The sequence below is a fragment of the Eufriesea mexicana genome, unplaced genomic scaffold (assembly GCF_001483705.2).
Source record: "Eufriesea mexicana isolate 0111107269 unplaced genomic scaffold, ASM148370v2 scaffold1358, whole genome shotgun sequence".
NCBI lineage: Eukaryota > Metazoa > Arthropoda > Insecta > Hymenoptera > Apidae > Eufriesea > Eufriesea mexicana.
Window position 1 is genome coordinate 778,362 of NW_016909491.1, and position 25,517 is coordinate 803,878.

Consider the following 25,517-nt stretch of genomic DNA (forward strand, 5'->3'; position numbering starts at 1 on the left):
GTGTGTGTGTGTGTGTGTGTGTGTGTGTGCACATATATATATACACACATACACACATGTATATACATACATATACATATACACACACATACGAACATACGCACACGCGCCCATATACACGTGTATATACATATGTACATACATATAAACAAACATACATACATTAATACATACGTACATACATACAAACAAACACATACATTCGTACATACATTCGTACATACATACATACATACGTACGTACGTACATCCATACATTCATATATACATATATTCATACGTACATACATATATACATACATTCACGCACAGATTTATATATATACATATATATATATATATATATATAAGATAGATAGATAGATAGATAGATAGATAGATAGATAGATAGATAGATAGATAGATAGATAGATAGATAGATAGATAGATAGATAGATAGATAGATAGATAGATAGATAGATAGATAGATAGATAGATAGATAGATAGATAGATAGATAGATAGATAGATAGATAGATAGATAGATAGATAGATAGATAGATAGATAGATAGATAGATAGATAGATAGATAGATAGATAGATAGATAGATAGATAGATAGATAGATAGATAGATAGATAGATAGATAGATAGATAGATAGATAGATAGATAGATAGATAGATAGATAGATAGATAGATAGATAGATAGATAGATAGATAGATAGATAGATAGATAGATAGATAGATAGATAGATAGATAGATAGATAGATAGATAGATAGATAGATAGATAGATAGATAGATAGATAGATAGATAGATAGATAGATAGATAGATAGATAGATAGATAGATAGATAGATAGATAGATAGATAGATAGATAGATAGATAGATAGATAGATAGATAGATAGATAGATAGATAGATAGATAGATAGATAGATAGATAGATAGATAGATAGATAGATAGATAGATAGATAGATAGATAGATAGATAGATAGATAGATAGATAGATAGATAGATAGATAGATAGATAGATAGATAGATAGATAGATAGATAGATAGATAGATAGATAGATAGATAGATAGATAGATAGATAGATAGATAGATAGATAGATAGATAGATAGATAGATAGATAGATAGATAGATAGATAGATAGATAGATAGATAGATAGATAGATAGATAGATAGATAGATAGATAGATAGATAGATAGATAGATAGATAGATAGATAGATAGATAGATAGATAGATAGATAGATAGATAGATAGATAGATAGATAGATAGATAGATAGATAGATAGATAGATAGATAGATAGATAGATAGATAGATAGGTAGAGATATAGAAAATCGTTTTGCATATGGCAATTACACGTGTTCCTAAAAAAATTTGCAAATACAAAATAGCTTTCACACATTGCGTGGGCACATTAATCTCGTTACTGGATTTTAATACTGTAATAATTTCGAACGAATTCCTAGAAACTTGCTATTAGAATGCTATTTTAAAATAATTCCCTAAAGATATATGCTCCGGATGACTTACTCGAATGCCTTATCGAAATAGTTGAGACGTTGCTTTACCCTGTATTGCAATCTTTCAGTAATTTTGCAAGATAGGTACGCCCCTAAAAATGTAAGCTCTGCTTCAATTAATGGTGAACGGACTTTGCTAGGGCTTTGCTCGATCATAAACTTGTGTGACCCTTCTGCCTGTCGTCTGGCACATCTAGTTTCGTGTCTTGTGTTGCTTGCTGTTTGTATTTTTATTTTATTTTTATTTTTTATTCACACTGACGTCCAGTTGTTTTCCAGCGGTTTCTTTCTTTCTTCTTTCCTTCCATTATAGAAGCAATTATATTGTACTCATCATCGTTCAGAGTTTCAAGCAGATTAATTCATGTCAGTCGAATATATGGCGCCAGTGTGAATTTATTTCAACTCCTCGAGCCAGTGTTTTTTGTCTTCGTAGAAATCATACTTGATCTCGATCCTGCTTATCACTGCATTTGGTTTTCTGCTGCTCACTTATTCTGTCATTTGAAATTTAGCTTCTTTACGCTTCACAAAGTTGGAAAGTTATTGATAAAAGTTTTAGCTAGATTGTGTGTACTTGGCTTGAGGAGCTATTCGTACCATAATCCGCGGCATCGTATTAAATAAAAGATTGTATGATAATCAACTTTCGATATTTACCTTTGCCTCGTCGATGACCACTAGGAGGTGGTTCTCGAGGTGGAGGAGGTTCTCGAGGTGGAGGAGGCGGTCCTCTCACTCCTGGTCCTTGACTTTGACCAGGAGGCCTTCTACTTCCTGGAGGAAGTTGTCCTTGTGGCGGCTGATCAGTTGCTTCTGTGAGGAAATTGCTTGGAACTAAGCCACATAGTCCATTTAATTCGCCCATGTAGAATCCATCGCCGTCTAGATCACCGTAGACATAGATCTCATTCCCACTTCGGAATGCCAGTTCCACTTGCTACGGGACCAACGTGCGTTAATAAATATATAAGTTTCTCTATGACACGCAAATTTCATTTGTTAAACAACTCACAGAATCAACATTGGGGGACAGTTCGTTAGGATCGTAGTCGAAGAGTGCTATCATCTTCTTCACTGGCATATTAGCGTAAATATCTCCCCATCTGCTTCTCCTTCCTGGTTGTCCTTGTACAGGTTGATTCGGATCTTTAATTTCTTCAACCATATTCGAAGGAACGTATCCACGCCTACCATGACATTCTCCCCAATAAAATCCATCCGGGCCTTTCTCGCCGTACACCTGCCAGTTTAATTTATAAGCCAAAATTTTATGAAATACGCGATGAACTAGAAAATCAGATGAAAAATACAAAAATCATTAATAAAGACCTTGATGGTGTCGTTTTGAGAGAAAGATAGTTCGTCTTCACAGGCATCTGAATAAGGTGACATTCTTTTGGGATCATAATCGAACAGAGCCACGAACCAACGTGTTCTTTTATTCATTTGACTGCTCGATGGATGGCCGGCACCACCTTGAGCTTGCGTTCCTCGTGCACCACGGTATGCAGATGGTCTACCTCTTTGATTTCCTATGCGAATAGAAAGTGCAAAGAGAAGGTAACATGAACACATGGCAATAAACCGTTATGCTTAAATATGTATACGAACCTGGTTGGTCATAGTAAGGATCTTGAGGTCTACCAGCAGGAACACCCATTCTTCCGGGTCGATGGGTTCCAGGAAGTCCTTGCTGTCCCATTTGTGGTCCATATCGATGCTGACCACCATGATGCAGTGGCATCCCTCTACTTCTACGCGAGGGATCATCTTCTTCGCTGTAATTCGCTTCGCTTGCCGAATCCTTGGTAATCTCTGGAACTCCTGAGCGACAGTAGCAATACGTACAGAATCTCAGACGTTTCAACTGACAGTTTTAAATAATGGAGAACGGTGTTTTAACGTAATACCTCAAATATTTTGAAAATAAACGATTAAAGAGTAAAAGAATCAGTCCGATTTATAAGAAGAGCCCTTACCCATTTGGGACATGCTTTGTCCAGGATAAATTTCTTTATCGGATAAATTTTCATCAGTCTCAATGATAACTTGGCCGTGTGCATCGACTCTATTTCCGTATCTTCTTATGTGAGAAGGTACAGGAGTCGATGGATATCTTTGATCTACACCGCCTATGCGATGTCTATTCGGATCATCCGTTTGCCCGGTATTAGAAGGTTGCGGTTGTCCTTGATCTTGCATATGCGTAGATCCATGTTGCAAATGAGTTGCAGTTCCACCACGAAGAACGCTACAAGGAATGGCGGTAGCACAGCTATCGCCGGATTGACTTTCCCTGCTTTTTGTCCTGACCGTGATGTGTTTCGGATTCAAACCCATAAGTTTATGTATATCCACTAGAGCGTGGTCACCAGTGGGGCTGTCTACGTCGGTGACCTTCTTCCCATCGGCGTACACCGCGTAACCGGTGACGGCCGAACCGTTTAGGGCAACAGGCTGCCAGGTCACTAGCAAAGTGCCGTCCTGCGGTCCAGCCTCCACCTGTCGTAAATATCATATGATTATTTGTTGTATGTCGAACAAACATAATGTAACAAAAGACATTAGAACAACTGTTAACCTGGATATCGACCGGAGGGTCAGGTAATCCTTTAGGTAACGTTTTGAAATGGACGTGACAAGCTAAATTGTTTGCCGCTTGAGTGTTTTGGTCCTCGAAGTGTGTTGCTCTCAGATTCTTCGCTTTAACAGTCACCCTATAAATTGTCGAGGGTGCTAAACCGATAATTGTGTGTCTGTAAACACCAGGCTTGACCGTTCTAACTTCGACGTTATTCACGCAAACCACATGTTGGTGATTGCTATTGCTCGGCATCCAAGATATGACAGCACTGGTAGCCGTAACATTTGATGCCTTGACAGCAGTTGGGCCCAAGGCAACGTCCTTACCAATTACCATCGTGCAAGCGGCATCGCGAGACGTTCTCCTCGAGTGCGTCACTGAACGTACACTTATTCTGTGTGGCTACATTGTCAATAAAAAGAAGTCAAATAACCTGATAAGCTTTTACATTCATTTGTGTACATTGCTATACAACAGGTCTTACGAGTTTTTACGAAAAAAGATCGTATTAAGTGGCACGAAACATTCTGTAGTCTATTTTATGAAAGATAATGACTCTTTCCTTCTGTAAAGTTTGCTAATTTCGACACGTTGCAAGATATACTATTTTATGAAATAAAAATTTATTTTTTGTACGAACCCTAGTTGAATCAACTCCTTCAACCAATGCTCTGGTTCTCTCGGTTGCTTTCACGGTAACCTTCAATACCCCATCCACGTAGACGTGATACGATTCCAACTGGTGAGTATTCTCCGGTGCTGTCCAACCGATTAAGACGCTCTTGTTCAACTGCCGCTCGAGAGTGAGGTGCTGCGGCGCCGGAACTAGGTCCGAAAACAGGTAGACTTCTTCAGGAAAAAAAGACAAGACAAGCCTAGCTATAGCTAAAAATCTTTCACTATCTAATTCTCTAAGCCAGCCTAAGACCATCCAATATTTAACACAGTGCAAGATTCCGTTTATATTGTTCATCAATTATTTACCTCTGCTCTCAAACACAAGAGACCATTCTTTAACTGCTACCAAATTTTAGTAACATGCATTTGTTCTACTTTCGAGGATTAATCAAACGACTAAATGGCAAATCAAACGAAAACAAAAAAACAAGCAGAATTAACAAATATTGTTTTATGTACGTATACCTTATTGAATGGTACGAGGTGTTATCGAAAAGGAACATTCTAGATTTTGAGAAGAGCTGTATGAAGACATGTTGGAACAAGAAAACTCAATAATATAATGGTATCCTAAGTTTGACATTGATCAATATATTAATGTTTAAGTTACAAACTAACAATTATTAGAAATAATTAACGTTTTGCTAAGATATCGACCAAGCATAGAACATTTAAAACACTTAACACTTTGAATTCATTAAATTAATACTAGTTTAACATTCTATCATCTAAATTCAATTACACTACAACTATCTACACTCATGTTCATTATAGAGAATTACATATTCGTAATTTTAACATTATTTATACTAGCACATGTATATCTACTGCATGCTTCATAACAAAAAATTAAATAAGTAATACGAAAACGTACTAACCTGGTGGTTCTTGTTCATCCTCTTCTGCTATATTATCAAGTTCTGCGTACGCAGATAGTTCAGCTTGTCGATTTCGATTTCCTTCTTCCAGAGCCGCTAACTCGAGATCAATATCCTGTAGGTGACACTAGAGATAGAAACCAGAATCCTAATTAGCAATGACTTATAAGAGAAATATAAATTAAATTTATAGTCTAATCTTACATTGCTCACTTGGGGTATGTTGGTCGAAGCAGAATCGTCGACGTCCCTGAGACCAAGGACAGCTTGATGAAATTCTAATAAGTCATCGCCGACTAATTTTTGAACGAAATTAGCTGGAACGAGGCCACGCCTGCCGTCAAGAGTTTCTGCATCAAGAAAACCATCTTCGTCTGGTTGTCCCCAAACAAGAAGATAATCTCCACCCTGAACAGGCAACTCTGCTTCTGGATTTTCGTTTGGCGAATGCTGAAATGGCTCGTAAGTAAAACGAGCAATATAGATGTAACATCTCCCTTTGCCAGGTACATCCAACATATCTACTTGACCCTCGGTTACGATATTGTCATTGGTCAGTCGATCTAGGGGATTAGATAGTATACTACTGGGTATCTTTGGCATCTGTCTTGAACCAAGGAAATGATGACCCGTCGTAGCAGGTGCTGTGGGTGAACTGGCGCGTAAACTTTGTTGAATCTGCTGGATAATAGCTTGTTGTTGCAGCTGATTGGCTTGAGATTGCGCAGAAAGTTGTTGCATTGCTTGAAGAGGGTCGCTTATCGCTTGTAATAAGCCTGTTGATGTGGTTCCTATAAAAAAATAAAAGAAATAGAATATATTCGTTGTCGCAAGGTTAAACGACAAACAAAGAATTTCTAAGGAAACAAGTTTTTATACCTGAGCTCACACCTGACGTGCCAAAAGCATTGGTCCCGACGGTTGAATAGGTCGATCCGCTAGTGGCGAAACTGCTCTGTACGCTCGAGAAGGGTAGAGCGGTTTGAGGTACACTGGTAAGTGCGCCCAGAGTAGAATGAAAGGAAGTTGTTGAATAGGGTGGCAATGAGGACAATGTGGTTTGTGGGATGCTTGTCTGTGGAACGGAAAAGTTGTGATGCGATAGTTGAGTACTAAAGCTACTCGCTCCTGTACTATAAGTTCCATTTGGATGTGAAGTAATGGACAAACTTGGATATGTCGTTGCCTACAGATATAAATCAATGTTAATTCATAAATCAAAATTCAATTATAATTACGACATAATTTCGTATGATCTAAAATCGAATGAATTTTTTCACACCTGCTGATTTCCATTCAACTGGAAACTTTGACCAGTCTGTGTGGGCTGCGAATAATGAGGTATTATGTTTTGGCTCGATGACGTCAGGTACGTTGTAGAAGCCGGATGTTGCGGCTGTTGCTGTTGTTGCTGCTGAAGCGGCTGCTGATAGGTTTGCGTATGTGGATAACTTTCCTGATACTGATTACTCGTATAATGGGTGTGCGTTTGTTGTTGCTTCTGCTGTGTCTGCAGAACACTTTGAGAGTGAGAGCTCTGTAACTCGGTATGGGTTGGTTGTGGTTGCTGATACTGTTGTAACTTTTGTTGGAAAGCAGGTTGTGATTGACTGGTGGAGAGCGACGGCGCTGGTGGAATTGGTTCACTGTAGTGATATGGCGGTCCATTCGGAGTCAATGGCGGACAGCCAGGCATCATTGGCGTTAAGGGCATAGGTGAACCTGTATACTGTTTCAAATTCTTGCTCAAAGCATTTTCATTTTACGAGAAACAAAGATATAAGGCTCAAGAAACAGAGAAAAAGAGATAGTTTCATAGTAATATCGAATCAAAAACAATTATTTACATACGTGACTTATCTGTGTTGGCATTCCTAGACTCAGAGCATGTGGATGAGGTGGATGTTGACTGAGATTGGGAAGGTTTTCCGAACTGGATCGCAGAATACTCTGTGTAGCTGAGGGTTGTTGCGTGGTAATGGATCCTCGAGTATGATCCAAATCATGTACCATTCTACTAGCGCTATGTCGATAAGAATTAAACAGAATTAATCAATAATCGAGTGATATTACGAAAAATTGATGGTAAAATATCAATTGTACGGAAGTGAAGTATACAAGCATGTTTTAAAATTAGAATATTAATAGGATACGATATTAAAAAACACACCTATTGTCTTGTTCTATCTTTGCTATTATTCTGTCGATTTCAGAACCAGTTGGTGGCCAAGTAGTTAAAATCGTCGAATGGCCCACCATTGGCACTCTGCCTCGTGCACGTCTCAGACTTGTTAGTTCCAAAGACAATTCTTCATGTCTGACCATTTGTAACTCTGTCTTTTTTTCAAGTTCCCTTATCTTTGACTGTAGTGCTTCCACCGATTCCGGGCCTTGATATCGTCCTGCTATCTTTTCGCGTAGCTGATTCTGTGCTTCTGCATGTTGGCGTTCCAGTTCCGCTTTTCGAGCTTCAGTTTCACGCATTTGCTGGAAACACCATAAAATATCACCGATAACAATAACTTTCCTTCCGAAACATTATATAAAATTAAAATTTACTTAATAAATCTTATTGAAAAATTTTAGTACGAAATCTCAATCTTATTCTTAAAAACAAATTTTTTATTGAATCGTCAAGAGAAATTTAAGCAACGAAACAACATAAAATACTTGATAAGAATAACTCGTTATTAATCATAGATATTCGTCAATAATTGTAAAAGGTATGTACCATATCTGAAAAACACCACCGTCAAGTTATGTTTAATATTTATAGCTGAAGATAGCTAACCATCTTTAATAACCTGGAGGGATGCCTGGTTGGGAGTATGATCCATGACAAGAATCATCCGTGCGACATTAATAATGAAAGAAGGCTTTGTATTCTGAATGCCTCGGAGGCAGGTACAATCGAACTTACTCGACACAAACTTGTTTGCTCGTTCTACCAAAGACTGCTTAACGTTAAAAAACAATGGTACCGAAAATGGAGAGTCGCAAGATTGCTAAAACGCTACTACAGGTTATCCTTTTAATTAAAACGAATCTTTCGCGCCCTGTTCAAAATTCGCTTAGGACATCAATATTTATCGGCTGACGAACACCTCGTTGATACGCTTCTGTACACCCTCGAAAACGATCGTAATCACGTGATACGTGTTATAACACATGATTATTACGTGCACATTATTTTTATACGTAATATCTAACTGTTTCCATTTTATTTTCACGATAAAACTAACATTTTTACAATGCACGAATTATCCTTCAAATTTCAAATTTCAAATTTCAAATTAATTTAATACGATCAAATTATGCTATCGCTGTGAGCAATCGTTATAAACAAAAGAAGCCTGAAATAGAAGAAAATACAAGCAATATACTATTTCAAGGATGAAAAGGTAAAGAAAAATATAATAAAAATTGGGAAATTTTAAAGTTCATGAAACTCACCTCGAGGATGGATTCAAGAACTGCGTCCTGCATGATGGTGGTTTTCGTGGAGGTGGTAATCCCGACAGCAGATCCGGTATCCTGCAGCTGCGGAGCCTGAGGTGCCGTGGAAGCGCCACCTCCAACACCACAGCACTGCAACATCCCTGAAGTCTGAAACCCTCGCCCGTCTTTATCACGGCCAGTCCCTATCGATCTACCGTGTATCTAGGAGCTATCTTAATTAATTGGCGGCTTTTGCGGGGCCTGCCAGGCTGCACACGACGATCCCACGATTAGGTGTACAATTCTCTGGATGCGAAAAGGAATTCTTTTTTCATTGTGCCCCACGATGCCCCCCGCCCCCAGGCGTAAATCAACTGAAAATAGTCGAATACTACCCTCACACGTATAACCGTGAAAAAAGATACTTTTCGCATTTAATCCTCTGTATAGCATAGCAAAAATAGTCACTATGTATCGTACTATTTTACAATAATTTCCCTCTCTCGTTAAACAATCGATCAATCGACGACATATTACGGACTGATATACAGAAGATTAAACGGAAACCAGAATCAGCATGCCACATACATCGCGCTCTACACAAAACACGATAACGTCGCAACGAATTCTGTGGTAATGACACGTGGAAGGTGCGCGTGAAACCCAATTGTCGCGTCACACGTACAGTTTTAAAAACGATCGACATGTGTAAACTGCAGTTGCGCGAGCTCAATTACAAATTACCAATAACACTGTCCTCTAAATGGGAGAAATTCAATCAACGGGATTACTGGCAACAGGTTCTTCGGGATGTTTCGATCGAAATATACCGGATACGATCAAAAGTTGCTCTTTATTCCATTTACTTTGTATTCAATTGCAGTAACGTCAGTATTTGTAGTAAATCTATAGACGAGTTGATTGGTATGTCTTTTCTATGAAAGTGAAATTCTTTAAAAAGGAAGAAGATCGTTTCTTCGAGATAGGAATCGCGTGAATCAAAGCTCATTAACTGTCCATGAATTATTTTCAACACGAATGCACTTAAGCGGAGAAAAATTGACTTCGCACGTGCATGTGCAATTACTATATTCCCAGTTGTAACGGAAACTCTATTCTCTAAATACGATTATCAAAAAATTTATTCACGCTTGCATTCTTTTCTTTTATTTCAGTTTTAAAGTATGATGTATTTGTTTTCGCGTTTCAAATTATTGAAATATCGAACGATCAACAATTTGTTGCATTCCAAACTACCACGTTTAAGTAATCCAATAGGTTTCTTTCTTACATCATTGTTGAGAAATATGTTGGTCGGAGCTTAAATTTTGCTGACGGGATGACGAAGTATTATCGTTAATTACAAAGAATACCCCGAATGTTGCGATGAATAAATGTCAAGTTCGGTAGAAATAAAAAAATATATGATCGATCGTATGATAGTTTTGCCTTAAAACATAAAACGTAATGAAACGTTACGCAAGTTAAAAACGAAAGGAAACCATTTATCGGCAGATTTAACGAAAGAAGTAACTAACATTATGTTCATCAATATCCCCGATTAGTATATTAATCTATTTTCGTATCATTTACACTTTGCAATATGTTCAATTTCAATCTAACTCCATACGGTATGAATTATCTTCTGGATCAACTTGAATAAAAGTAACCGTATGCCTTGTTTGATTATGCGATAAAAAAACATGTACCAGGAAGAAAGAAGTATCTAAACGTGGCTTAAATTCGCGAATGGAAAAATATCTATATTATTTCATAAAGAGAATGCATCTTGTTCTCGAAACCGAAAACTAATTTTCGCTGAGGCATTTATTTAATCCGAACACGACACTAGCAGCTCAATTTCGCCGATTTTACCACCACGCTCGAGCGATCCAATCGTTATCAGACAGGACATTTTAATCCAGTAAAGAATTTCCAGCCCAAGTATAATAGTAAGACGTAAAATATCGCGTTCGATATCTGGTTACGATATACACCGAATTCACTGTCCTCTTATTTTACCATTTCTGCAATTATCTAATACTACTCGATAAAATTATTTGCCTTCAAGAAAAATTTGTTCGTGTATCACAGCGCTCCAATTAAATGATGCAATCTGTTAAGGATACGAGAAGCACACTTGATATTACAAATATCTACCAATTACTGTGATCGAACATCATCTTAAGAAGATTCTTTATCCGTAAAGAAATATGTCCCAGATTGCTCGTGATACGCAAGTCTAATAGAAACGAAAAGGGTAAAGTGCACGAGTTAACGATAAAAAAGGAAATACCAAAATTATATTTATCCAATAAGAAAAGGGAAATTTTTTAAATGCTACGCGTTAGGGGATGAAAATAAAGGCTAACGATTAATCCGAGTACGACACATAGAAGAAGCGAAATATGCAAGAAACTGGAGGATGGAAAGGGACAAGACTGAAAGAAAGAGGATAGAATGAAGCTAATGGACACCGGTACACGCATAGAAATATGTCGAAAAAACGGACCAACGACTTTCAAAGCAAAGACGCTTGTTTTTAAGCTGCTTGAGACGTGATAAAAAATTCAGAAAGGAAACAAATGAAAGTGACCTCTCGACATTCGGTTGCTGGAAAAGGAATGGTCGGGGGTGGTAGTTAAATAGAGGGAACAAGGAAGGAGAGATTCAGAATGAGTTTCCGTCTATGAGCACGGGTCGAGTGGCACGGCACTGCTTATTGATCTCACTACCAATGGTACGTAGTATACATATACACCCGGTGCGCACGGGACACCACTGCACGACGATACGTAATTCATCCACTATCACTATGAACTGCCTATTGCTATCACCACGAGTAGCAGCGATGATGACACAACTAGAAGAACCCTTCGATACGTTCCTTTGCGATACTCATCGTATGGATGACAACTGTGCCATTACTGTCGTCTCCATTTCCTCACTGACACTGTTCTTACGTTATTCCCTTCACTAGGTCATGTTTTTGATTCTTCTCCATTTTGTTATTCATTTAGTTACAATAGAAAAATATATTCATTCTCCTGAATGTTGCAATGGTACCGTAAAGAAATGTTTTACATTTCGTTCTCAGTAATTCATAACAAATTCGAGCGCAAAATGTTTTTCACTCACGTTTATAAGACCTCTAGGAAAGCTTCAGCTTCGACACTTTAATAGTTGCACTCGAGACTTATATATCGCCATAATAAATTTTTCTCCGTTTTTTAAGCAAAAATACATAAGCACATACCCTTCCAATTTCTCTCTCTCTCTCTCTCTCTCTCTCTCTCTCTCTCTCTCTTTCTCTCCCTCTCTCGTGCACTCTTTCTCTCCTCTCTCTCTCTCTCTCTCTCTCTCATCTATCCCTCTCTCGCTCTCCTTTTTCTTTCCCTTATTTTTCAATCAAAGCTAACGAACCTTTTTTTCCTTTTTTTCTCTCTATCATTCAATCTTACACAATCTCTCCTATTGGCTTGTTCACGATTTTGCTTGCGTTTCTGTCACGGGATGCACGACACTTACGATAACCGAGTCGAAGGGATTGTGGCAGGCCAGGGCTGCTGCTGCTGATGAGCGAACTTCACGGGACTCGCGAGCTTTTTCACTCGGCTATCATCCCGTACAAGCCCCAAGATCTGCTCGGCCGTGGAAGGCAGGCGGCAGGGCTGCTAGAAATCGGGGGAGGAGGTATATTCGCTCGTCCACCGGAGAAAGGGGCAACGAGTGGGGGTAGACACGGCTCTGGGGGGAGTACGGTTACTTAGAGGGGATAGAGAACCGGGAAAAAGAGAGAAAGAGAGAGAGAGGCGGTAGCGAGGGGTGCTGTCGCTGGAAAAGCAGCCAGGGGTAGGAACTCCCGTCACCACCAGATATGGGTCACTTTACGATCGATACCGATATAGAACCCCTTCGCAGCTAGGGATCACGAGCGATCGCTTACGTCATTTCTACCCTAATATAGCATTCTAACCTACGGTTGCTACTCATCATCTTTTCTGTTCTTTTACGGAATAAACAGTGTCTTTCAACGATATTAATCTAATGCAGTATTTTCTAATGACTATTGAATTAAGTGCAATTTAAAAGACTGTAATTTCAGTCGAGCTAAATCAGACATGGCGTACCTCAACAGCCTAAGTTGAAAACCCACGATACACCCTGGAAGTCTAGTGACTTTACAGAATGATTCGTCTCGTAGCTACATGAGGGTATAGCTTTCACAAAAGACCAATCAATACGCGCGAGACAATCCACCAATCTTTCCCTCTCCTTTTACTCCTTCAACTTTCTTTCTTTCTCGTTCTTCTTCTCTATCTTTTACAGTTTCCTTGTCACTCCTTCCCCTTCTGACTTACCCCTCCGACATCTTCTCTCTCTCTTTCTCTCTCTTTCCATCCATTTACCTAGTGTGCCTACATCCATCTACACTCCACCTCTCTGAATCTATTTTCTCTCTTCATTCGTCATTCCATGTACTTGCCATCCATTTCGTTTTATTTTTCAATGACACAAACACGATCTAAAATGAACGAAAAAATGAGAAAAATCCAAACTATCGTGGTATCAAAAGATTTGGAAGATTCATGAAAATGTTGAGCCATTAATTACTGAAATTTTTGTCTTCCATTTTCCTATCTTTCTCATCTTTGAGATCCAATACGATAGTCCAATACAACACTGGAACCGTAGATTATTCTTCTCGAAAACCATTGTACTTACATAACTAACACAGTAATCGTATTAAGCTTCTTAGATTTATATTATATATTTTATAGGACATTATTTCAGATTATTATATATATTTGCAATCTATAATAATTGTATGTAAAATTGTGAATAATGTGCAATATATATAACATGAAATTATTAATATTTATATTCAAATATTAAATTGCTACCATATTATATGAAGATATCGCAATTGATTTACGTAGTTAGTGTCCAGTGGAAAAAATGTCGGGGCAAGAACCGCGTGATAGGCACGGCCCTGATAGAAGCGCAGGCGTCCGTGCGATTGAGTGACGTCACGAGTCTAAGGCACGGGGCGTTATACGCTTATCAATGAACGTACGACGCCTACGGCGGATACTTGTTTTCTAGTGACTAACACCCTCCCTTGCCCGCTCTTCACCTTCTGCACCCCATACGTTCCGTCCTTCGTTCGGTTACGCCTTTATAGCCGACCAAACACCAACTCTTTCTATCTTTTCCTATAGGCATCCACCATGCACCCCTTCAATCACTATATTTCGATTTTGTCGGTGTTCCTCCCTCCTACGCGAATATACGTCTTTCTCATTGAGTAATTTGACCTCGAATCGACTGCATGCTGCGATTTACACCTCAATTGGATGAGATCGAACTTGTTTCTCATACGAAATTTATGTAGATGAACTTAAACTTTTCTACAAACGTATAATTTTTGTAATAAAAGTACGCGTAATGTTTTTAAATTATGGATTAAATTATATTATTTACTTTCTTAATATTAACAAATTTTTATTTTATAATGATTCTTAATCAAATACGAAGTGATGTTCGAAAAATTTCACGAAAAAAAGAGTACATACCTTCAGTATTGCATCACTATATACTACTTCGACATCAAACATATCGCGTATCTCGCGAATAGATTTTTAAAAGGGCAATTCTTTAATTCTTGAACAATATTAAGAAGTCATAGTTAGTTCTTGAACGAATTAAAGGATGGACATTTATACCTCCATCTTTTGTTCTCTTTTATTGTTTGAAAATTATGTTAACGCATAAATTTTTGAAACTTTCTGCAATAAATTTAATATTTTATTATATTGTGTGGAAATATGTGTATGTTATACTAACTTTCTTGAATAAATTTTCTACTACCATCGTAGAAACTTTTTAATATTATTGTATATGATGTTTACAGGTACGTGTCTTTTTTAGAAACGTATATAATTATATCAATTAACTCAACTTTCACTCGCATCAGTTGACTTTTTTACTTCTTCCTATCTTTTCTGTCTAATTTATTCGAACCTTTCTTCATTTCTTTCCTTTTCTTATGCTTCGGTATTTATCTCTTTTCGTGTATCAATACAGTTTGTAAAGTTGTCAATAACAGAGTGCTTATATGATAAAACTAGATACCTACATTTATATAATTTTAACATGTACTTGCTCCATTCCAGGCAACATCAGAAACTGAACTTTCATTGTTTAAATCGTAGTCAAAGCATTGTTATTTTCAATATCGTATAAACGTATATTTACACTAAACAAACAAAATAATATCATGAAACATGCTTTTCAATATCAAAATGTATGTTAAGATTTATTAACTATTGAGAATAAAATGATGTATAGTAACATTTAAAATTGTCAAATATTTTTAAAACATTTGCTAATAAATAATACATACCGATAAAAGAAGCAAATTTTATGACCTTTCTTTTTACAAGAAAAACTTTAAAACGTTTTGTGAATACGGACTATTGCAAACTGTACTTGCGCGATTGGATACCCTACATCATGACGTACGTCCTGTAACGTCCTGACCATTTCGTGTCCTTTTCTGATTCGACGGCGCCAAAGTATCGCATTTGCTTCACCTGTATTTTACCAAGCTACATATATTCGTACTGTAACATTTGAGGTTAGTTTCGAGCAATAATCAGAGGGAAACACTGTCTACCCATATAATCATTATACTCTTTTTATGTGGCAGAAAAACGTTTCTCTTCCCTTAGTTACATTTACGTAACATTGGCTGGCAACCTTATTAAAGTGTATGCTAATCAAAAAAGTAATTCGTATATAACGCGCATCTCATAAAAGTCCAAAGTAATCTGTTCTCAGTTAGGGAGGGAAAACATTTAGAAAGTTATTCGTAGATTCTTATCGATTGTAATATGCTTCCATCAATTGTAATACTTCTTATTATTGGAATTGCGGCTGCCGAAGACTGCAAAGGATGTGTTTCTCTGGATTCTTATTCTTTTGATAAGGTATTTTAATTTTCGTAAATATATGTAGTTTTTGACAGAAGTACAAATTTTTCTTCTTGAATTTTATTTATTTTACATAAAAAGTGTAATATAGTCATTTAAAGATAAAAAAATAGTTTGTTTTTAATATTATATTGTTTTCTTTAACTTATCCGCTAGATAATTTGTTTTTACGGTTATAAGGCGCTTAACTATTGTAGATATACTATACTCATAGTGTAGAATATAAAAATTTATATAACAAAAAGGATATGTATAAATAAACATGAAGACATAAATATATTTTTACGTACTAAAATTATTATTTTTATTAACGAAAGGTTTTACAAATCTGTTATTAATTTATAGACATACCAATATTATTATGCAAGTTCTGATATATGTAAATATGTTGAAATATATTGCTAAAAAATATTTAATGCTTGAATAATAAGTAAATTGTTCATAATTTAGGTAATACCGAAATTTAAAGCTGCAGTTGTTAAGTTTGATGTGGCATTTCCGTATGGAGAAAAACACGAACAATATGCACAAATAGCTGCAGCCACAAAAGATTCTCATGATCTATTGGTAGCTGAAGTGAGAGTGAAGGATTACGGCAATAAAGATAATTCTGATCTCGCCGCTCGTTATAAAATAAAGCCCGAAACTTTTCCCTCCGTTATTTTATTCCTTCAAGGAAAAACAGAACCTATTCCATTTGTTGCGGACAAAAAAACTGATTTTTCCGCGGATAATATTAAGCGATTTATTAAAATGAAGTCTGGAGTATATCTTGGCCTACCTGGTTGTGTAGAACAATTAGACAGACTTGCAGAGGAATTCAGGACTAGCGGAGAAACGGAAAGAAAGGTAGTATTATATAAATAACATAATTTATAGTATTATAAAAATGTTTACATATAATTATCTTTTATTTCATAGGAAATATTAAACAAAGCTAAAATCTTTGAGGAAACTCTGCCCGAAACACAACGCGTAGCCGCAAAAGTTTATGTTAAAACTATGGAAAGAATATTAGAAAGAGGAGAAATCTTTGTTCAAACAGAACAAACGAGAATAGAGGGTATATTGAAAGGGAAACTATCAAATGAAAAGAAACGCACAATGGAAGAAAAACGTAATATCCTCCATTCTTTCTTATACAGAGATGAATTATAAAAGAATTGTGATACAGTATTATAAATTTTGTTATGTGTACTTTTGTAAAAATAGTATCATTATAAAATTGAACATTCCTGATCATTTTTGGTCAAATATCTTATAACTCATCTTTTATAATTTAAAATGAAGATAAAAATCATCAATCTTTGCTTTAAACATTCCAACATTTCAGACTGCAATTTATATAAATGTGAAAAGATTAGAAAAATGTTTAAAAGAAATAAAATATAACAAAAAAGAAAAAGTCAATTTTTTTAATAAAGATAATGCTCCCCTAAGCATCCAAATTTTTATATTTTTTTTTCAATTTTTATATTGAAATATAAGAACATATAGAAACATATATTATAAAAAGAGAAGTATTTTAAGTGAGTATTATAACTGAGTAAAATTGCAGTTGAATAAATTTCTATATAGACGAAATTAAACAGTTGTTCTACTTCTTAATTTCTTATTCTCGTTGAATTTAACGTGTGTTAATTTTCTCATTACAGTATAAATGCTAAAATATTCTCCATTAAGAAATCACAGATAACATATAACGATCGTATAAATATTGTCTTATTTATAAATTGAAAATTTGTTTAACCTGTCTATTAACTATGTTGCTAAAATATTTTTCTACATTAGATTCAATGATCAAATACTTAAGCATATGCATGCATGTATGATTATATTGGAATGTGCACTTATTGTTAACACCTCTAATTCATGGAGATGTATGTCTTTATTTTGTTTCTTCCACATCCTGAACTTGTAATTGTTCAAGTTCTTTAGATATTTTGTCCATATTTCCTTCATCCTTCATTTGTTTCTCAGAAGTTTCCACATTTTCAATTTCTGCTGTCAATTTGTTAGCTTGTTCTTTATTATCAGTACTTTCACTATAACTTACATCACTAGAAGGTTCACTATCACTCTCAATTTGTTTTTCTTCCATATTATTTTTTCCAGCATATATTTCACATTCAGAGCCCACTATCTTCTTTGCTTTTTCAAAAGCTTCTTTCCAAACAGTTGCATCTGTAATAAAATGTACCATTAATAATTGATATTTAAAATTTTATTTATATATATCCACTTATTAATAACATATTTACTTTCTGCATTTGCAAATCTTATGGCAAGTAATTCTGGCTTAAGCTGTTCATCTGCATAATCAGCAAGTACACTCCATACCCATGCTCTATCACTACCACAATTGGGTTTCAATTCCATCCATGGAGTTACAAAATGATTAGCACAGATTTTAAGTGTTTTATCTCTACGCATTACAACCCTTACAGTATTTTTTGTTTTATGTCTTAATAATTTCACCTCCCCTGTACCACGCTCTTTCCATTCTGCAGGATTATTAGAAGAATCATAACGATACAACTTTGCCCTCCTACAAATTAAACAATATAAATACCTCATAAAATTAATAATACATATAGTAATATCTCTTAATAAATTACATTTTTATCATTTCAACTTCATCTTCTTCGTTGTTGGATACTTCTATTAATGGCAATGAAATTATTGGTTCGAAATGTACATCTGCTTCATTATTGTCTTCATCATTGTCTTGAGTTTCACAATTAACATTCTTTACCTCAACATGATCTCCATTTAGCTATATATGAACATAACATAATTTACAGCTGACTAAGAAAATATAAAAAATTATTTAACCAAAAATATTAACTGCATTAATTTCATTTAATTAAAATAAAACATTTTTTAAATAATTACAAAAATTTGTAATTCATATATTGTGTTTTGTTTCTAAATGGACGCAACAATATAACCTATAGCGTCATTTACGATATTTTAAATAAATCATAATAAAAATGCTTATTAATACATAAATTAATAATATTGTAGAATTATAAAAATAAATATTATATTTACCACGTTTTCTGGCATTTTTTATTAATCTTATAAAAGAAATTTTGTACTCGCTTATCAAATACCGCCAACTTCGACCTATTTGATAGCAAATCGTGATATTGTATGATAGACCTCCATGGTAATTTATAGATATATGTTTTAAGATGCTAACTATGTTGCCATACATGTTCCTTATTAAAGAAGAATTACAGTCCGGAAAATTAAAAAATTAATTAATAATTAAAATAAAATTATTTACGAATGCATCATTCACCAATTTATTAAAATAAATAAATTTCAAAAAATAAAATAACTTTAAATGATTTAGGGAATTTAACTATCAATATGTTTCTGACGAAATTTCCCTATGTTATATAGATACGCAGCCCAGTATAGTTTCATTTAGTTTATGTTCATTTAAAATAGTGATTATTTTATGTATTTAATTGTTGCATCGAATGACTAATTAATATTCAAGGAATATAATAGATTTAATTACAATTGTTCAAATTTCAAATAGTATTAGGCGTATTAATGTTTTTTTCTACGTAAAGTTGCATATGCATTATGTTTTAGCATGTATTGTAGTACATTCGATAAATCGACCAATCGAATCCTATCGAACAGGAAGAGCTTGAATTTGGAGAGGGGGTAAAAGGGAGTGGAGTGCGCGGTTGTCCGGGCGGCCATTGCGGGTACATTGTCCGAAACCGCGAATGCAATTGAGTGCTGAGTGCTACATTAGTGAAATCGAAGGAAATCAAAGGTCATCCTTAGAAGAAGGTGCTCCGTGTGAAGCCCGGGACGCGCACAAAACCCCGGCCCGATGGCTGAATCCGACAAACTTAATATTGACAACATCATAGCTCGGCTCTTGGAAGGTAAAGCTGCTCATTTGCCCTCCTTAAGGGGGGGTGTACTGGAATGAACTATCGCCCGCGTCACCCTTTGTTATACTTCTTCCATACTTTCTTACAACTTGGTTATACATTTTATTTAAAATATCGCGGCTTTTATTTTTCTTGCTATTCTTATACCTTCCTCTTGCTATCTGTTTTCTTTCATCGATTACGCAACTTTCTTTAAATACAACTGATCTTAAATAATTCGAAAGAATCGACAATTGTTTGTTTACAAGGAGCAGGGTTGACAATGCGTAATATGATAGAAATTACCGGGATTTGAGTTAAACTATTGCCTTTACCTTGAACATCTGGTACTACATATTTTGTAATTTGTAATATTACTTTTACAGTCATATTTACTTTAAAAAAATTTTTAAACATATTAATAGATAAAATTAATTTAGTTGACAATTCATTTTAAAGTATTCAACTGTGTTATCATTATAAACGAAATATGGTTTCATATTATGTACAAGAAAATACACACAAATACACTCATTACATATTTAATTCATGTCCCTTCAATATAGTACATACTATTTATATTTGTCTTACAAAATTTCTGTTTGTAAATTTTGATATTTGTTTATATTTAATTATTACAATCGAAAAATAAATTTCATTCTATTTACTTGTATTTAAATTACATTAAAATTCTAGTGCGGGGAGCCAGGCCAGGAAAAAATGTACAACTGACAGAAGGAGAAATAAAAGGACTTTGCCTGAAATCTCGTGAAATCTTTTTATCACAACCAATTTTATTAGAACTTGAAGCACCACTTAAAATATGTGGTAAGATACATCTTACTGTAATTTTTGTGTTACTCTCTTAAATGTGCATTATAGTATATATCTATATAAAAAAAACTTTAAATGTTAAAAAGTGTATTTTATTTTTAAGGTGATATTCATGGGCAATATTATGATTTACTCCGGCTATTTGAATATGGTGGGTTTCCACCAGAGAGTAACTATCTTTTTCTAGGAGATTATGTTGACAGAGGAAAACAGTCTTTGGAGACAATTTGTCTCCTTCTTGCCTACAAAATTAAATATCCTGAAAACTTCTTTTTACTTCGTGGAAATCATGAATGTGCATCCATTAATAGGATATATGGATTTTATGATGAATGTAAGAACTTACATTTAAATGTTATTTATTATGTTTTATGTTATATTTATTATGTTAAAATGTTCCAATCTTAATATTTACATTTTGATATTGTTTAGGTAAACGACGTTACAATATTAAACTATGGAAGACATTTACGGATTGTTTTAATTGCTTACCTGTCGCAGCAATAGTTGATGAAAAAATATTTTGTTGCCATGGTGGTCTTAGTCCAGATCTCCAAAACATGGAACAGATCAGACGTATTATGCGACCAACTGATGTACCTGATCAAGGTTTATTGTGTGATTTGTTATGGTCTGATCCAGACAAAGATACTATGGGCTGGGGAGAAAATGATCGTGGTGTATCATTTACATTTGGAGCTGAAGTTGTTGCCAAATTTTTACATAAGCATGACTTTGACCTAATATGTCGTGCTCATCAGGTATCTATGTCATGATATATGGGATATTTTTAATCTTATCATATTATCAGTTCTTATCTCATCTTATTTAATCAATAACTTTACAATTTATTGTCTTATAAGTTACAAAAATTAGAACAAGTTAAACAAAAACTTAAAAAAATTTTAGGTAGTAGAAGATGGCTATGAATTTTTTGCAAAACGACAATTAGTTACCCTGTTCTCGGCACCAAACTATTGTGGTGAATTCGATAATGCTGGAGCTATGATGTCTGTAGATGAAACTCTCATGTGTAGTTTCCAAATTCTAAAACCTGCTGACAAAAAGAAATTAACATACGGTGGCCTGAATGCAAATAGACCAGTAACGCCTCCACGAGGTGGTGGAAATAACAAAAGCAAGAAGAAGTGAAATCCTTAGATTTGTTACTCATCCCCTCTTCTTTTTTTTCTCTCTTTTGAATGCAACCTTTAGAACTTTAAAATAACTCCCTTAAAACCTACACAGTCTTTTAAGACATTAAGATCTTGTAAAAGAAAAGATGTTATTGTTATTATTTCTCCTAGTATCGCAACTATTATTATCAACGCTATTATTATATTATTTTCAACTTTATCATGAATTTCGCTCATACATTAATGATCACATTTTAAGTAAAAAAAAAAAAAAAAAAAAAAAAAAAAAAGAAAAAAAAAAAAAAAAAAAAGAAAAAGGAAAAAAAAAGAAAAAAATACGGAGGGACATAGTTTGTTAAGCGAAAGAAACAGGAGAAAAGTTCTTCGTTAATAGAACAGTTTGAAATAAATGGAAAAAATGTTATTAAATGGGTGTCTATGAAGAAATTAACAGTAAGTTCAGTTACTTGAAATTAGACTAGAAATTCATTACAGGTATTATTAAATTCTACTAGAAGGTTATATTGTTACAAACTACAAGAACACTTCATGGCAAGTTTATTCTTAATTTTTTGCTTAACATTTTCCTTTATGTTTTCATAGATTAAACAATCTAGAGACCATTCGCAATATCACTAATTCAAAAACATGGCGTGATACAATTGATATAATGTTAGAGGCAATTTTATTATGCCATTCTTCGCTTCAATGGCATGCGTACCTATCTTATTAACGAGATTATTAATATATACATTATATCGAGTACATAGTGGTTTTTTAACGACAAATGTTTCAAATGTGATACATAAATTTGGCTTTGTTACATTTCTGTAAATTGCACAAAATTTGTAAGTAACATACTGATATGACTTTCGTAAAGAGACCGTTTTTGTAGAGTGTGCTTTTGTAATTAAATTTTTATAAATCGCAAAAACAGAATGTTTTAGCTGTTCAGTGAAAATCGAGTTTGAAAAATATTTTTAAAAACAAGAATAAAAAGAAAAAAAGACATATATATATAAATATATATATATATATATATATATATGTATGTATATATATATATACGCGCGCGCGCCCATACCACACACATGCGTGTGCATATATACATATATATATATATGCTATATGTCGTGTATGTGTGTTTATATATGCATACCCATGTGTATATGTATATATGCATACACGTGTGTGTGTATATAAATATATATATACACATATATACACTGACACGTACACACACACACACACACATATATACATATATCCCTTATACTTGTATCCCAAAATAAATTTATGATATACAAAGTGTCGTATCCGTGAAGTTTCTTTAGATTCTTCATGACGTCATCGTGGTTACTAATTTTTGGGAGGGAATGGTAATGATGACACTAATATAAAAACAGACTGTAAATGTGTATAATGGAACTAGCAAAGTTATGCATATGTATACATACGTTTCAAAAAACAAGAAATGTAAAAAGAAACCCCGATTTGTAAGAATTTCATCATGTAAACATTAACGGTCCCTTTTATCGTGAATAATTTGACTAAGCACATATATACACGTTTATATTTTGTTGTCAATCTTGTTCATACTTTTAACATATTCTTTTTCATGTATCATGTAGATCATAAAACTATTTTTCAGTGATGTCATAACTACAAATCGTATATAAGAAAAGATCATTATAAGGTACTGTTCTGTAAAAATTAGCGCAACAACAAACACCACCTGTCATGTCTGCCTCCCTTGTACTTGTACATTGATTTCTATCTTATAAATAAAAGTCTCAAAAAAAAGTCCATTGACCCTTTACTGTGATCATCCATATTTGTCATTTAATCAGTCTTTGATATATCTATGGCATTTCCTGACTTTTTATAAATTCATTAATTCAATCTTCACCTTTTTGTAAAATGTTTCCTACATATTTACCTTAAAAACCACCGGTACTATTAATGATAGTATTGTGATTAATATTGAATAATAAATTTATAATATTTAATTATATAAATCTGTTTTTCTCCATGAAGCACACGGTTTAATTATATTTTAATTAAATATTTTATCAATTTAGATTAACATGAGTTCAAATCTGTGTCAAAATAATAAGTACGGTGATTAGATTCCGTAGTGCTCACAATACAAAACATATATTTATGTATTTGTATTTGTGACTAGTGTTACAATATTCGATATTTTGAAATAAGAAAATTTCGTACATATGTTGCACTATTATGTACGAATTACTAACAATAAACGTGTAGACATTTAATGAATATCGATTTTTAAGATTAATATTAAAACTAAATCGTATCTACTGAATAATTATAGCAATGTAAATAATTATAGAAATTCATAATATAAGTTCAGAATACAATATTTGTATATACCGCATTCTTTTAATTAAGATGACACTATGTAGCAAAGGAACGAAGGTCTTTTTATTAAGGAATAAAGTCATTCTTCTAAACTTATTTTTCTAAATTTCTTCCAAAAAGTATTTTAACTTTCTTTAGAAATGTTATTAATGCAAAATTTAAAATAATGGTTACACTATCTACTTCTCTAAAATTAATTTATAATGCAATAATCGAAAAAAAAGTTATATTTAAAAAATATAATCTGACCGATTTATAACTACTTGTTTATTCAATCATCGTGGTAAAATCAACCGTAAATATCTATTTGCTTAAAAGGAAGAAGCTAGAATAAATGAAATAGCTTTATAAGGTCGAAAAGATTTCCGCGAAAGGGGCACCAAAGGATAACGATGATTATAGAAAATTAAGTTATATCATTGTGACAAGATAGTACGGAATCCGCATTTCATTTTCATCGATTAACCCTAGTGATCTAGCGACGAGGTACACCAAAGACGAGCCTCGTCCCTGAGAATGTACCGTACTACCCCCGAGTGTTTGTCCCGTCTACGAAGACTCCGCCTTTTGGCACGAGATTCAGAGGAAGAGGATGTAGTTAGCATCTCGTGAACGCAAGTTAGCCTAGCGTGGGTGTCCGCGTAGGAGGATCTTTGAGAAACCCCTCCTTCCTTGTGGAAACTTTCCCTTCCTCTCGATCCTCCTCTCCACATTTCTCGATCGGTTTTACCTCAGAGAGAGGAAACCGGCAGAAAGGAGAGGAGGAGATTCCTGTGAAAAGAGAGAGGGCATACATCGGAGAGTGATGTCTCGATGATAAGCCACGAGGTGTAGTCGACTCGGGGGAGTTCTTTCTGATTCATCCGATGCCGCGTTCACGCCGCGGCTTTAAGCCTTGTCAGCGTCCGGATCTCGAGGTGAGGACAAGTCCTGTTGACGAGAGGTGTGAGAGACCGTCGACGATGTCGAGCAACCTCTGATATTCGCTCAGGATCTCGAATCTTGCTGATTGCCTCGAAACGCTTAATGAGCGGTCACGAAAGATAAGCATTCTACAAGTCTCGTTTACCGATTTCTTTTTTCCTCCCTGTGTTTCAACGTCGGCAAACGGTATCCGCATTTCCACGTGCCATCCGATTGTTTTATGCGAACTAGTTCCTCGACCAGCAGG

The 25,517-nt window shown here is 34.7% G+C and overlaps 4 protein-coding genes across 6 annotated transcripts in view; 2 read left to right on the top strand and 2 right to left on the bottom strand.

Moving 5' to 3' along the window:
- Rbp (RIMS binding protein) overlaps positions 1 to 12,739 on the bottom strand; it is a 17,108-nt gene extending 4,369 nt beyond the window's left edge. Inside the window, exons 1-15 of one of the 3 annotated variants that reach the window (XM_017900909.1) lie at positions 12,623 to 12,739; positions 9,110 to 9,244; positions 7,827 to 8,143; positions 7,508 to 7,679; positions 6,939 to 7,385; positions 6,536 to 6,842; positions 5,861 to 6,447; positions 5,657 to 5,783; positions 4,741 to 4,925; positions 4,098 to 4,502; positions 3,496 to 4,018; positions 3,128 to 3,340; positions 2,846 to 3,048; positions 2,529 to 2,756; positions 2,174 to 2,453 (exon numbers count right to left, since the gene is read on the bottom strand). In XM_017900909.1, coding sequence (XP_017756398.1) covers positions 2,174 to 2,453; positions 2,529 to 2,756; positions 2,846 to 3,048; positions 3,128 to 3,340; positions 3,496 to 4,018; positions 4,098 to 4,502; positions 4,741 to 4,925; positions 5,657 to 5,783; positions 5,861 to 6,447; positions 6,536 to 6,842; positions 6,939 to 7,385; positions 7,508 to 7,679; positions 7,827 to 8,143; positions 9,110 to 9,142 — 4,027 coding nt within the window. In that variant the 5' untranslated portion in view covers positions 9,143 to 9,244; positions 12,623 to 12,739. Of the gene's footprint in view, positions 1 to 2,173; positions 2,454 to 2,528; positions 2,757 to 2,845; positions 3,049 to 3,127; positions 3,341 to 3,495; positions 4,019 to 4,097; positions 4,503 to 4,740; positions 4,926 to 5,656; positions 5,784 to 5,860; positions 6,448 to 6,535; positions 6,843 to 6,938; positions 7,386 to 7,507; positions 7,680 to 7,826; positions 8,144 to 9,109; positions 9,254 to 12,622 lie in introns of those variants that run through there. The other 2 variants (XM_017900908.1, XM_017900907.1) reach the window with 2 other exon arrangements.
- Positions 12,740 to 15,594: 2,855 nt separating this feature from the next.
- Positions 15,595 to 17,247, top strand: wbl (endoplasmic reticulum protein 29-like protein wbl). Its single transcript, XM_017900854.1, has 4 exons — positions 15,595 to 15,734; positions 15,807 to 16,086; positions 16,540 to 16,938; positions 17,011 to 17,247. Exons 2-4 carry the CDS (start codon positions 15,991 to 15,993, stop codon positions 17,245 to 17,247), a joined length of 732 nt encoding a protein of 243 aa, XP_017756343.1. The 5' UTR covers positions 15,595 to 15,734; positions 15,807 to 15,990.
- Positions 17,248 to 17,853: 606 nt separating this feature from the next.
- LOC108548048 (ran-specific GTPase-activating protein) lies at positions 17,854 to 19,230 on the bottom strand. Its single transcript, XM_017900814.1, has 4 exons — positions 19,144 to 19,230; positions 18,708 to 18,865; positions 18,351 to 18,637; positions 17,854 to 18,273 (listed from the first exon to the last, which is right to left on the bottom strand). The coding sequence occupies exons 1-4, from the start codon at positions 19,156 to 19,158 to the stop codon at positions 17,978 to 17,980; spliced, it is 756 nt and encodes a 251-aa protein (XP_017756303.1). The 5' UTR covers positions 19,159 to 19,230; the 3' UTR covers positions 17,854 to 17,977.
- Positions 19,231 to 19,779: 549 nt separating this feature from the next.
- Positions 19,780 to 22,224, top strand: LOC108548047 (serine/threonine-protein phosphatase alpha-2 isoform). The gene is made up of 5 exons (XM_017900813.1): positions 19,780 to 20,003; positions 20,688 to 20,819; positions 20,929 to 21,159; positions 21,258 to 21,586; positions 21,735 to 22,224. Exons 1-5 carry the CDS (start codon positions 19,949 to 19,951, stop codon positions 21,975 to 21,977), a joined length of 990 nt encoding a protein of 329 aa, XP_017756302.1. The 5' UTR covers positions 19,780 to 19,948; the 3' UTR covers positions 21,978 to 22,224.
- Positions 22,225 to 25,517: the final 3,293 nt, after the last annotated feature.